Raw genomic sequence first — 15,109 nt, 5'->3', positions numbered from 1 at the left:
AGTGGCTTACTTTGCCTTCCTTAGAGGCTTTGGTGATTGTGTTAAATCATTCATTCACTCACTCACTCATTCGTTCAACTATGAAGGGAATGAATGCCTAGGTGCTGGGCATGTGCTAGGCATTCTGGACACAGCAGTGGATAAAAGAGACAAAAGTCCTCGCCTTCAGGGAGCTTACATTCTAGTGGGAGATTCAGGTAATAAACAAATAAGCAAAACCCATGTTGTGTCACTTGGACACAAGCAGGAAGGAAAAGAATGAAGGGGGGGGGGCCTCGGGAGGGTCCGTGGTGATGGGGTGTGGTTCACGGAGTTGCCATTTTAATGGAAAAGGTGTCTGCATTTGTCAAGTACATTTAAAGTATACGTCTTATATTTTTACTTCAGATATCTAATCCTAGACTATATTTTACTTTAAGGGTGACTTCTGAGATCTTCAACCAAGATCTAGTTATTCCTAAATTACTTAATTACATGTGAGAATAATTCATTAATTTGCTAGACGTTCTAATTACAGCTCTAATTAAAAGGCTATACTTCAACAAGGTCATTAACATACATATTTTTTTCTGGGTCCAATTTGTCAAGATTCTAGTGACATCGTGGCTCTCCCTTGAGCAAACTACTGAGGCTATAATTTCCTGTGTAAAATCCGTAACAGCAAACGTGGTCCAGAGTGATCTCAGTGGACCCATTCTCTCAAGAATGGCTTAGAAATAAAGCCCCTTTCCCTGCAGAATGGAGGTGAACACAGTTAAAGGGCTGTCACGTTCCCTTGGTGCACTCAGGTGACTTTTAGGTAAGGAGTCATTCATCCAGGATGGTGGACACTTTCCTAAACAGATGATAAATGCTACTGGGGAATGGTCGACAAGACCCAGGAATCCTGCACCAAGATACCCCCACCAAAGCAAATTGTTCACAGACTGAAATTGTTTCCGGTCATTCTTATTATACGTTAACCTCAGAAAGGTCTTTGCTTAGAAGTAAAACAAAAAGCTATCTTCATCACTAACCACAGTAAGTTTAAATATCCAAAATCCATAAAGTCTTAGAAAAGTCAAGAGTGGTAATATTTGGTGAATCAAAGATGACTGATTTATTTAATACTGGATGTTATATATTCTCCTTTGGAAATCCTAATAGGGCACTCAAATATGGAAATAAAGATATGGCTTCGGGCTTCCCTGGTGGCGCAGTGGTTGAGAATCTGCCTGCCAATGCAGGGGACACGGGTTCGAGCCCTGGTCTGGGAAAATGCCACATGTCGCGGAGCAACTAGGCCCGTGAGCCACAACTACTGAGCCTGCGCGTCTGGAGCCTGTGCTCCGCAACAAGAGAGGCCTCGACAGTGCAAGGCCCACGCACCGCGATGAAGAGTGGCCCCCGCTTGCCGCAACTAGAGAAAGCCCTCGCACAGAAACGAAGACCCAACACAGCCAAAAATAAATAAATTAATTAATTAAAAAAAAATATGGCTTGGTGACTCTTTTTTCTTTTTCTTTTTTTTGGGGAAGGGATACTTGCTATATGGTAATGCAGGATTTTACTTATTCTGTCCATTAGTAACTACTATTTGATAACATTTATAATATTAATAGAACTTAATCTAAGAGAAGTTCAACTTACTTCTTTTTTTTTTTTTTTTACATTTCAATACTGGATATTAATCAGAAAGATAGTCAAAATTACTATGGTCAAAATTTTTACATCAAAAATTTGTAGTAAGTGTTTGGTATTAGTCTACATACAATTCAGTTTTTGGCGTAAAGTTCTTTGGCTGCAAGAAAGAACATTTGGTTTACTTCACTATTAGGAATATCTCTTAATGCTGGGATGGCTTCTTCTTGGTATTTCTTCTGCTGTTGGTTTTTGGCATAGTTATCTGTGATTGTATGAATGGAGTTGAGTGGAGAGGTACTCGTCATGTTTATTCCAAATAAGAGCACGTAACCAATCACTACAGTAATGAGGAGGTACACAGGCAGTGCAACTAACTGCCCAGTATTTTTGAGGCCAATAGGTCAAGCCTAAGGAGTTTAGCCAAGATTCAGGAATAAAAGCCCACACAAGATACAGTATGAAGCCAAATTGGGAGCTTAAGAAAAGAATAAAGCCATAAGTCGCTCTTTCTGGCAATGGTGACGGTGAATTTTCCACCATTTTCCCCGTGGCTTTAGATAATCTCGGGTCCTCCACGCGCCCACTCCGGCCCCTCCCCACAGTTCGGCCCTGGTGACTCTTTCATGCTGTTTATAATATAAATGTATGTATATACACTTATGTCTCTTGACAAGTAAACATGTAATACTAAGTTCCTCACCATACTTTGCGGGGCCCTGTGGAAAATGAAAATGCAGGCTGCTCGTTAAAAAATTATTAAGAATGTCAAGATGGTGCCAGCGGAGCATTAACCTGGGTCGGCGGCCTGATGAGACCACACAGGCCAGACACCCAGGAGGCTGGTCCTGTTGCTGACACCGTGATACTTAATCTTTAAGGAAGAAAACTTCCAAATTGGCCCCAAAACTCCAAGATAAGAAGCTGTATTGACAAAATACTGCTGACGACCTCCATACATATTATTTATATGTGGAATAAAGACTTTGAAATATCAAGTATATATTTATATATATATGTATAACTGAATCACTTTGCTGTACACTTGAAACTAACACAACATTGTAAATCAACTATATTTCAATAAAAACTTTTAAAAAATTAAAGACTTTGAAGTATCATTTCACACTCATCTTTTCCAAGCCAGGTAAAATGAAAACAATTTATGGCATTTCCCCCACTCTACTGGAAAGTACTTTATGACCCAGATACTATTTTCAGCTTTACAAGAGATCTTGAAAATTCATTGCTTTAGAAATATCTTCAGACACACCAGCTATTTTACCTTCTTCGTGGCCAAGCTGCTTATTTTTAGCTCTCTTCCTGGCCTCGATTTTATCCGTGTCTGCATTTACTGCTTCATAAACAGTTTCCACCACTTCCTGCTGCCAGCGCTCAGAGATCACCAAAGGGAAGTTCTTGTAGAGTTCTTGGTCGCAATCAAGAAGCTTATTATTTTAAGAAATCAAGATATGTATGATTTAACATGCTTACAAAGGCAACAGATTCAAAAGTACCATAACTGCGTGTAGGAAGATAACTAGACAACAGCCTATAACCATTAAGAGACAATTTATTACTTGTCATAAACCTCTGCCAATGACAATCGAGCGACCAAGGAATATACTGTACAACATGGGGAAGATAGCCAGTATTTTATAATGACTGTAAATGGAGTATAACCTTTAAAAGTTGTTAATCACTATATTGTACACCTGTAAGTTATATAATATTGTACATCAACTATACTTCAATAAAATCTTTTAAAAAGAAAAAAAAAGAAAGACAATCCAACAACCGGGATCCACACAGGGTGATATATTATGGGCACTTCACTTCCATCCCTGGGTCAGTCAGATGCAGCCCAATCTTCTACAGCATCTTCATAGCATTTTTGCCAATGAAAACTAACATATATAGGGTTTTCTTTAAAGGATGACAAGAATCTGGCAACAAAATAATTTCGATTATAGTGAGGATATCTTATTTGTGAAAACAGATCCCTATGGTTTTAGATACAGTTACAAGGGAGAAGCCAGGAGGGCTTTCTAACCACGCTACCATTATTCTGTAAAGTGAGAAAAACTAAAAGGTCCACTAGGCCAAATTTACCATTTAGCCCATGAGCCTTCCAATGAATCCAAGGTGAACAGTATGATCATAAGTCTCGAGATACGTGGAGACTTTAGGCAATGTGGCCTTTCAGAGGTGCTATAAGAAAAATTACACTTAACGATAGCATTTCTCTTCCGAACTATTACTCAAAATTCTTCATTCTTCTCCAAGTGACCCTGTACTCTGAAAGCAAGCTAAGAAAATGGTTTTACAGATTTGAGTTACAGTTTTGTGGCAGAAAGACAAGCGATCCTACTGAAAGGAAAAAATAGCCCTGTCTTTCAAAAGCAGGGATCTCCCTAGAAGCTTGACTCGTTTACTCCCTTGCCTGAGAGATAAGTACAGGAGAGAGGCAAGTTATTTAGAAGGAAAAGGGAGAAAGACCAAGGGTGAGGCTCTTGCCCACAGGCCTTTAGTGAATCACTGAACCACTGGAGGAACCTGCATCCTGGTCCCAATCAGGATTTTCTCCACCCACCCTTACTGACTTGTCATCCTAACGTGCTGATTCTGAGATCAAAATGTGTACAGTTTTTCCCCTTTCAGCTTTCTTCAGACGCCCAAACCAAGCCTGGCGCTGAAACCTTTGTGTGTCCTGAGTGTGAACACGCTCATGCGTGTGTGTGTATGTGTGTGTGCGGTGCAGTGTTAGAGCATCAAGGCCAGGAGAGCACCCTGTGATGAGGGACACTGGGGCAGATTCTGCAGAGTTTGGCAAAAGTGAAAACACCCTCCTTTCCAAAGTAGTTGCTCTGAAATGGACAACTCTGCTTTATATACAAACAGTTCCATCTCCTGTAAGGTCAGAGAGCCTTGGTCTTTATGACTCGGCCTATGTGAAAAATGAATAAAACAAAGCTCTACATGAAGTGAGCTTTTTTTTTTCTCCTTAAAGAACAACGTATTATTTTGGCTACATTTTAAGAGACACAGCCTTCTCAGCTCTGGTTCCGCAAGAAGCAAAACCACCACAACAGAAACTCCTAGTGTACATGCCAGGAGGCTGACACAGGTGACCCACCCACAGAGGAGGCCTGGCAATGAAACCACTCACTTCACAGGCAAGAAAACCAATGCTCCCGAGGTTCCCTAAATGGCCCTGATTCTCTTAGGTAATAAGTGCAGATCTGAGGCCAGTGTGTCTGACTCCAAAGCCCAGAGTACAGTTGACAAAATTGAAAGCATAAGACTCTCTTTTGAACAACAAAATTTTCACAGGCTCCCACGTGATATTCGTTTTCCTTTTAGTGCCCTTTGCTAGAGAGAAGTATGTCTGATGACAAAATTCTACTGTGACAGCAGTGATCCTTTTAGATAACTCTGTAAAGGGACTGTTCCTGAAGCTATAGGGTGGTCCTGTCTGTCCAGGCCACAGAAGATGCCGAGCGTCGGCACAGTGGTCACGCTGCTGTCCCCAGGGGAACCACGGCTCAGACCAGGCCCTCTCCGCTGTGTTTCACCTGACCTTCCCTGCCACTCCCCATCCTGCCATCCTGGGAAACTGGCCACGTGAGCACCCCCGTCACCTGTACAGCTGCCTGGCAGGAAAGCCCAGGGGGCTGACACAAGGCCATAAATGCAGGCAGCTGAGAAGACGCGGGCAGGGGGGCCTCTCGGAGGGAGAGGGGAGACGCTGGGAGAAGCTGAGAAAGTGGGGGCAGTGAGAACTTGACGTGTAGTGACACGCTCTGACTCGGCATCCAAAAGAGGGTGACTTTCTCCCATGACTCACCCACCACCTCTAATTATGCCCTGTCTACTTGGAAAATAATGATAGGAACCAGTGTGAAAAATGCGGAAGATGCTATATATATTAAAAAAAAACAAAACCGTGATTATTTCACTTTTGATTGACAAATGCAAAATGATTCACGCTGTTTGCTCTTTTCATCCGGACACAGAGAAACCGGGATATTTGGGAGAACTAAGATGACTGGCTGTCTGGCATGAGGCCAAGTACGTTTGCCATCACCCGGCTGTTTTTCCCTGCTTCATAACACGTCTGAGTTTTCTATCAACCATCAATCTATCCAAATCAATAAGAATGTGACCACTTTGCAGTTTATCAAATGTAAAATAGGCAGTCCAAAGAAAGCTGTCGTAGTCTCTAATTCAGGTCTTGACCTCTTCTACATTCGCCAAATATATGGATATTCATCTGTAAGCTACAGTCCATAAACAGGTCAGTACTAAGTCAATCATGAAGCCTGATTTCCAATTAAAAAAAATCCCCCACCCTCCAAAAAAAAAAAAACAAAACCTGAAAGCAAGCATTGCCAGTGTACCTTGATGCCTTTGGTATCCTCTTCATCAAATGAGCCGATGTCAAAGGCGTCGGCCGCATTGACTTCCCCCCGGGGAGGGATCAAGGGTGGAGGGTACTGGAAGAGCCAGAGAAGAAAGGTTCAGTTACTAGGTGACTCAGGGCCCGGTCCCAACCTGCTAGTCTATAAAGAGATCTCAGTGCAACACATCCAGGTGTCACAGTCCGTGCAGGGCTCACTCAAGCTCACACAAATCACAGCGCAGTTCACAATGCCCCCAAAGGAGATGCAGCCCCACGACCCAGTTTGCTAGAAGCTTAACGCCTGCAGTGGGGCAGGGTGGGGTGCCCCACACCCACAAACGTCCCGAGGCCAATGCTGACTGAACCAGAGCCCAACTCTACTCCTAATTAGGCAGGACTAACAGAGCATCATTCCTCAACGGTCTGAGTTCATGCAAAGATGAGTCCAAAGATGATCATCAACAATGAGAAAAAAACAACAACTTTAATCTGGGGTGTCTTCCTGAATCAATGAGAATATTAAAAAGTACCTTAAAATAAGCCAAGGGGATTATGTCACTATACAATCATGCTAATTCTTAAATTATGGGGTGCTGGGCTCAAAAGTATCTAAGTGTATGACAAACGTTTCTCGTACATTTTTACATATAAACAAAGAGAAGTTGTTCCAAAGGGAATGAGCCATACGGCAGCACGTGGATAGGAGAGCAAGAAGCAGGGCTGTGGATGGAGAGCTGGGGTGGACCCTGGAGACAGAGCCAGGACGTAGAGATGCATACAGAGATGCAGATGGAGAGCACAGTGGGGGTGGTACCCAGGGTGGGGTCCCAGCAGGAGTACCTTCTGCAGGTAGACTTGCTGCCAGTCGATGCCTCTGAAGAAGTCATGCGTTTTTAGTTCCTGTGCACTGCGGGAGAGAGGGAGTCACAGCAGTGGTAAGTAAATATGCATTCGGAAATCTAAGAAACGGTTTGCAAAAATTATCTCCTATTACAGAACACACAGGGACAACTATTTCCAGCTCTTTAAGACAGCAAGTAAAATATGCTTCTTTCGAAGCAATCCAAGAAACACTGTGATGTTTAGAAATACCGCACGCTGAGCCTAGGAATATAATCCCATGTGATACTTTATTGGGGATGCTTATCCCAGCCTGAGATAACCTAGGGGTTTTCACAGATTATATCTATATCTGATTCTGTAATCATGAGAACAAATTTAACTAAGAATTAAGTTAGAGATCTACACATTAAAGAGATTTACAGCAAATGTCTACAAGTCCTCATAGATCAGATGGCAGGGATATGAAGCACCAAATATTAATTTCGAAGCAAACCAGAAATCTAGTAGAATAGTGCATGCCAAACCCCTTCATAAACTGAAGAAACAGTTTTTCCCAAAGATCGTCGCTGAAGTTCAGTTCACATGGAACAGAAGAAGTTGCAGACTCTGAGGAAAACACGTGGGCCAATACACAGAGTTCCCATGTGATTCCCTCCGACCCCCTCTAATTGAAATGGGAGATTCTCAATGTATTGAAAGGAACTGTTCTGCTTTCCAGGTGAAGACGCTGAAAGGCAGAAGCAACGGCCTACCCGCGTCCGTGGCAGCCGAGTCGCTTACTAACGTCTCGCTGGAGCAAGCCTTCCAGAAGGGACTGCAGCTCAGGGGAGAAGATGTCTGGAAGTTCCACATTCTGGGGGTGGGGGACGGGGGGAGAATACGATCTCAAAAATGCATCCAGGGAAACAGTGCCCTCACCCCTGACCAGATTTAAAGGCCATTTCTTGCATAAGGATAGTGTTTAAAAAAAATTGCAGATTCACTGCCAATTAACATTGACTCTAAGAAACAGAGAACAGTTACTCATTTTCAGAGTCAATCGACAGGCTGGAGCCAGAAGAATCAGGTCTCCTCGCTCTTCTGCATCCCAGTCATTTTTCCTTTTATTTGACTTCTTTAGTTTTGTTCTTGATTTTCTACATCTTTCTCTTACTGATTGTTAGCAAACCCTGATATTTGCCTTGGCATCTATTTCCAGTGTTTTAAGAAAGCTTTTTTTTTTAATACTGGTTGTGATGGAATGAAACATGAAAATTATAATGCAAAAAAAAAAAAAAGTTTTTGACCTCCTTACCATGGTGAGTGTCATTCGGTCTATCTCATGCTTATCTTTGGTTTTATGTTGTCTGAAAGGGCTGTGACTGTAGAAATAAAGAAAATTCCATCACTAGATGGTTTCAGGTAACAGCAAACATTGTTGACTAATATTTGGGCAAGGTATTACGTTCTGTCACTGCTCATATGAAACTGCAGAAATACAAAAGCCATAAACATATAAGCATTTCCAGAGAAAAACTGATGATCAGATTGACGATCAGGTATATTAGGTCCTGAAGGAGCAAGGCTTATGTTTACTTGAACTCCTGATCTTCACGTCAATGAAGTCATGGTACCAAAATATACTTTAGCAAATATATTCCAAGTGATAATTTAAACCATCACTTGGAAAAAAAATTAGCAAACAGGTATTTATGAAAATGAAAGTCATACACATGGCGTTTGTCACATTAGTGTTTGAGATAATGGTAACTTTCCAATTTTTTTTTTTTTTTTTTTAGATAAATGGGTATTAGTTCCTCGAACAATACAAAGAACTGCAGTCAAATCAAAACACGTCCAAGATGAACACACTTCCTCCCTAGAATCCAGTAATTTTAAGCACTACATTCCTTTGAGGATAAGAGATATAAACTAACCCTGTGCTCCCAGACCCTCCAGAGTTCTGAGAACTGCTCCCTCATGTCCTACTTACAAACAGCCCCAGACTTAAGAGTCAGAAACCCTGGGTTCACACTGTGACTTGGCTGTTTGCCGGCTGTGAGCCAGTCATGGAAACCTCCAGTCTCAGTCTCTTCATCTGTAAACGGCATAATGCAATATCCGTCACCAAAACGGTGACGGGAACGAATAAAATAATGTACATGCTAGTAGCCGAGACAATGGCAGTATACAGTGGGTATCTGATACACATCTGTGAAATTAATAAGGGTGAGTCTAACTTTACAAAATGAATGTCTGCTTGATCAACTGTGTAAAGAAATTATTCTTACTCTTGATTACATTTTTAAAATGCTGAATAAGCTGGCTTTTAAAGTTAACCTTAGATATCACTTATATATGGAATCTAAAATATGACACAAATGAACTTATCTACAAAACAAAAGCAGACTTACAGACATAGAGAACAGATTAGTGGTTGTCAATGGTGGTGGGGGCAGGGGGGAGGAATGGATTGGGAGTTTGGGATTCGCAGATGCAAACTATTATATACAGGATGGATAAACAACAAGTTCCTAGTGTACAGCACAGGGAACTATAGTCAATATCCTATGATAAACCATAACGGAACAGAATGTGAAGGAGAATGTGTATATATATATATATATATATATAAAACTGAATCACTTGGCTGTACACTAAAAACTAACACAACATTGTAAATCAACTATATTTCAATAAAATAAATTAAAAAAAACAAAGATACTCTTAGCATTAAAAGAGACTAGTAAACATGCAAACTAGAAAACCCTGGCCTTATTTATTCACTTGAAAATTAAAGAAGGGATATGACTGAGATTTCTGATGGTAAGACATGCCTGTAAAATGATCAACCCTGTAGATTTATTTATAAGGCATATATAACATAATCTGAGGCAAGATATATAAAATAGTTAACTCTATAAAATGGATACGGATGTTGAGCACATAAATCAATGTGATTTAGAAAAAAGAACTAAAACGTCCACCCACTTTTGCTACTGAATAAGTTAAACTATGATGATGATTCCACTTCAGAGTATTTATTATTTAAATATTTCAATTTTCACTTTGTACAAGAGAGGGCACTCTAACGCTTGCTTTCTTTCGTATGCAGTGAAAAACACAGTAATTTCCATCTCTTGAAAGCATTAATTTGGAAAAAAAAAAATCTAAACAAGGTAAATTAGTACCAAGCAAACATACGCCAATCTTTAAAACAGATCTTGATTGGAAATCTTCTTTGCATCCTAATTGTTTCCAAGGAGAAAAATGTAAAATTACTGCATTTAAAAAGCAAACAGGATAGAATAACAAACGATATCTGTTGTTTATGAGATACTATAATTTTTAAAAACTTGACTTGTATCATTCTTGTATGCAAAATACACAGAGATATTAACATGTTCATGGTTCAAGAGAAAAGGAATATAGGTTTATTAAATCTTACTACAACTTCAGTCTCTCTTCATGACACAACTGCTCCTACCCCACGGAGTTCCTTAACGTATAAAAGGGGATTGTGTGAAGGTCTCCTGTGTTTTGGCAAATCCATCTGCTTTGGCTCCTGTGTGCAAAGCCGGAGGACCCCTTCCTGCTCTCGACCCTCATGTGCTTGCCTGCATCTGACGCTGGAAGCAGTGGGCTGTGCCCGGACACTTGGAGAGAAGGACGACTGTGTTCTGACAGAGATGCTCTGTGCTAAATTTAAAAAGTCTTTCGTGTGACCAGAGGGAGGGCTTTGCGAGGGGACGGGAGTTAAAGTTAAACATTAAAACATTCCCGGCGCACAGGCCCGATCGCTACAAATCCCATTTGATAAATATAGCTCTGCCACGTCTGACTCAATAAGAAACAATCGGAAATGCTTTTCGGTTCTTCGGTTCTGGGCTGTTGTGCTGAGAAAGTCTGGTCTTTCAAGTTCAAGTCCTGAGGCGCATCTGTTTCCAATGTCTTCTTGATTATTCTTTGTGAACAAAACCCAAGATTCTGTTTCTATTTTGGAAAATGTTAAAGAAAACCTCCTATAGTAATGATCTCCATTCTGAGGGAGGCACGTGGTGCTCGCAGATCCTGTGTGATCACAGCTGCTCCCCGACGCAGCCGCTTTAAATAGGAGACAGTAACACGGGCCTGTCAACAGCTTATGACGTGGGCCAAGCTCTTCCAACAGCACATGCAACACTCCGGCTGCGTCAGGGGATGTTATGGGAATAGAATTCACATGTACAGTGGTCTGATGTGGCTTTTGAATAACAGAGAGAGTGGGAGAGTCCAAATTTCCCTCAAACGAGTTGGGAAATCGTTCAAGGCATGCTAAATGATGGGGAAACACACACACACACACGCACGATACATCATTCACAGTGAAAAGATGAGCTCAAAAACAATCCATTTATAAATACAAGTGACTACAAATCCTTACGTCAAAAATTAATTTTAGAATACCAAAAAGATTGCATGTTACATCAAATGTGAGTTTTGAACCTAAGCCAATAGCTGCCAAAATATTTATAAACATTCCTTTTTTTCCCTATGGGAACCAACTCGGCAACCTCAGGCAGAGCTCAGTTCTCCCCAGACCACCACCTGGGCTCTCTCCTCGTGTCTGACAATCAATGGTGACAAGTTTAAGATCAAGGCTACTGTCACGTCAATTCTTTCCCTTCACAGAGAGCTGAACTCTAGATTGAGGATCATGACGGTGATTCCGCACATTTGCAACGTGGACACCTCTTTATACACAGGCGCTCTTCAGTGTCTGACAGTCAGCTGAAGTGGAAGCAGTGACCCCCACCCAACATACAGCCCTGAGCGGATGGGTCCATCGCTGAGCCCAGGGATGCAAACACGTTCTCGGGCCTCGACAGCTTCCTTACATCCAGGTTCCTGTCCCCTGCACCCTGTGGGATCCTTCTAGGGTGTCACAACAGAACTAGGGGTTCAGACAAGTGTTTCAGCAGAAGCAATGGGGCACACTGGTCAGTGCGAGAAGTATCTGATCAGAGAAAACAGAAGCGAAAAAAAGACCCTTGGTGACCACTGGTCACCCTCACTGCGCAGATGTGGGGAGGAGGGGAAGAGACTTGCTCTGGAGCAGAGTTTCTCATCCTCAGCTGTGCGATCCTTTGTTGGAGCAGCGGGGGCCGCCCTGTGCACTGTACGATGCTTAGCAGCAATCCTGGCCTCGACCCGCTAGATGCCAAGTTGTGACAACCAAAAATGTCCCCGGGCATTGCCAAGCACTCCTGGGGTTGAGGACGAGCGCTGGGGAGTGGCTGGCATGGAGTCTGGTTCATCCCATGAGGACTGATGCCGCGGCCGCCCCGTAAGAGCACCAGGATACCGGGGGACAGACTGCCTGTGAAGCCCGCGCCCGGGAGGCCACGTTGGCCGCGCTCTCCTCCCACCCCCTCCTGAGTTACCTGTTTCAGTTCCTTAGGCCCCTTGTGTCTGAGAAAAGACAGCTACTCGGGCTCCCTCTGTACAGTGTGTAAGAACTGAATAGGATGCTTCTGTACGCCGGGATGGAACCTTCTTACCCCTTGTTTAAGCTGAGGGGACGAAGGCTCCATCGCCTCCAGATCTCACCATGATGCTTTGCTTCTGAAGGGCCCTCAATAAACATCAGCTTAATATGAACCACTGATACTTTATACCCATTGACATTGGTAGTGATATGACCATCCTCCCAATCACCTTGAATCTAAACTCCTATCTGTCCATAGCCAAGCATCCACTGAAAAAACAAAAACCGCTATGGGCTGTAAGAACGATACTGTTAAGTCATTTGTGGCCTTTCTGATCCCAGTACCACAGCGCTACTCAAGCCTTTGCCTGGGTTCTTAGACATGCCTCCCACCAGCATCCTCTTACTGAACAGCAACCCAACCTTTGCTTAAAAGATGCTTCCTTTCTCTGTCCCTCCTTTGCTTAAAAGCCCTCAGTCTCTGGGGCCTTAAGAACAAAGCCCCACCTGCACAGCATGGAATTCTAGGTGGCCCCCGGCCCTGCCCCAATTTTCTCCATCTTCTCTCTCAGCACACCTTCCCCGTGACCAACAGCTGACCCCCCCCCCCCACTCACAGGTCGTTGATGGGGAAAGACCACCTGCACCTGCTCCGTATTGTGCCCTCCCCGTCGTCTACTTCCGCTCCAGGTCTTCATCCTGCCATCCTGTCTGTGAGAGAACACTTCCCACACCAACTCCTACGTGACGCTGTCAGGTCAGCCCTGTGCTTCCAGGTTAGACCTGGTGATCCCACTTCTGCTCTCCCAGCACAGCCCATCCAGCTCACAACTTCGTACGTGTGTGTGTACCTATCTACTCTCCTCCGAGTTCCTCCAGGACTGTGTGTGGCTCCCTCCCTCCCTCCTTCCCTCCTCCACAGCATCAAGCACAGGCTCTTGCATACTGCAGGTACTCAATAAATGCTCACCGAATTGTATTTAAATCACTTAAGTCAAAAAATGTTTCCCCGCTCTTTGGTTTCAGTGCTCTCTCCATTCCTGGGATTGCCTTTTGAACAAGTATTAGAAAGAATGGCAGACGATCATACATCTTTGTAGGGAAGATTCGTCTATTCTCTTTGTTAGGCATTGGAAGGATTCTTGCCATTTCAGGCTCAGTGGATGGTCACCAGGCAGTGACGGGGAGCTGGCTATCTGTGAGGCAGGACATGCCTTCACAGGGCAGCTCAAATGCTGAATGGACATTCTTGCGTCAAATTGAAGTCTTTTCTCTCCTGAAAATGCTCACTGTCTAGAGCTGTACAGATGAGTATGCCTCCTTCAATGAGGTGGGCCTTCCGACAGCTGGAGCCAACAGGATGGCCGTCTGAAGCACTGTACCCAGCTCTCTGAACCTGTCCATATGAGCCACGATTTCTAGCTGTCACCATTCTCATCTCTTCTTATCCATCCATCCCATCCCATCCTCATGACCATCCTCTGGATGTCTTCCTGTTGGCCAAGATTCCTCTCAATAGGGGTCACATCAAACATAATGCTTCAATCAAGCCTGATCAAGGATGTCATAAAGGAATTACCACCTTCCAATGCAATCCTCCAAACTTGAACCATGACCAAGTAAGACGGAACTGGCTTTATCAGCTACAAATCACACTGCTGGCATAGAGATAACGATCAAACCAATTTTCAGATCTTTTAAAAATAGTGGTATATGCCAGATCATCCCTAGACTACACAGATGGAATTATAAACAGACAGAATAACAATATTAAACAAAAATCAATAAACAAACAAAGCCCTAAATGCAAGACTTTGCAAGTTTCCCTGCCACATTTTACAACTGTCTTTTGAATCTTGAGTTAATGCATTCAGCTTTTGCTATTGTGCAGAGTTTTTCTTAAATCATCTCATGACTCTGTAAGTGTGGATTCTAATCTCCAACCCCTTCTTCAGCGGAGACCTCAGTGAAGATGGTGTGTCTGGATGCACTTACCATGCATGCAGGGACTCCCGCCGGCTGGAGAAACATCTCGGGTGGGAAGTGGTTTTCTCTGGTTTGCTTTGCAGAAACTCTAATTAGGTCAGCTAGTCTGATGACATGAATTAAGGCCATCCAGGCTCCACAAACATGATAATTCAATTAAGGACCAACAGGACCTGACTCTCTGAGCAATAATACAATTTTAGTTCCCAAGTGAACGCGGTGAGCAGAGAACAACTAGATTATCCAGGTCCTGGGGAAGCGGCCGGGGTGCTTGGAACCTAGTTTGGGGGGAAGACAGGGAATCCAGCCTCTTTTCAGATTGTGCTAAATGTAATAAGAGGATGCAGCGATGCTCAATAAGGCTTTCCAAGGGAAACATGGAAAGTTTAGCAAACTACCAGTCCTGTGTGTTCATAGAAGCAACGTTACAGGGAGAATCCTGACTAGGAAATTTTAATGTAAACTGCTTTTTGTATCTCTGTGAATGGAGAATAATCAAAAACATATCTTAAACAATTCAGCTCTCTGTTAAAATTGGCTAAAGACTCTTAAAATTAATGGAGATATTAACATAATTTGTAAACGTTCAATATGAGAACATATTTGGAGAGCGCTTTCATTCCATCCTCTTTCCGCTTGTATTTCATCATCTCTGGTAGATTAGAACTAAGAGTCAAGTATAACAAATGAAAAACACAGAATTACACAATTTCATTTTTGTGTTTTTAAAACCTACAAATTTCAGCATGTTCACAAACAGATGCACACTTTTAAAACAGATTCTCTTTGGGTGTTCATCCTTTTGTGTAAAA

The 15,109-nt window shown here is 42.7% G+C and overlaps 1 protein-coding gene across 1 annotated transcript in view; it reads right to left on the bottom strand.

Moving 5' to 3' along the window:
• LOC133074924 (beta-adrenergic receptor kinase 2) overlaps window positions 1-15,109 on the bottom strand; it is a 116,511-nt gene that overhangs the window by 5,589 nt on the left and 95,813 nt on the right. Inside the window, exons 14-18 of the mRNA XM_061168878.1 lie at window positions 8,160-8,226; window positions 7,618-7,718; window positions 6,863-6,929; window positions 6,021-6,116; window positions 2,906-3,068 (exon numbers count right to left, since the gene is read on the bottom strand). Coding sequence (XP_061024861.1) covers window positions 2,906-3,068; window positions 6,021-6,116; window positions 6,863-6,929; window positions 7,618-7,718; window positions 8,160-8,226 — 494 coding nt within the window. The remainder of the gene's footprint in view (window positions 1-2,905; window positions 3,069-6,020; window positions 6,117-6,862; window positions 6,930-7,617; window positions 7,719-8,159; window positions 8,227-15,109) is intronic.

Source organism: Eubalaena glacialis, chromosome 15 (assembly GCF_028564815.1).
Source record: "Eubalaena glacialis isolate mEubGla1 chromosome 15, mEubGla1.1.hap2.+ XY, whole genome shotgun sequence".
Taxonomy (NCBI): Eukaryota; Metazoa; Chordata; class Mammalia; order Artiodactyla; family Balaenidae; genus Eubalaena; species Eubalaena glacialis.
This window is presented reverse-complemented; position numbering and strand designations above follow the sequence as displayed.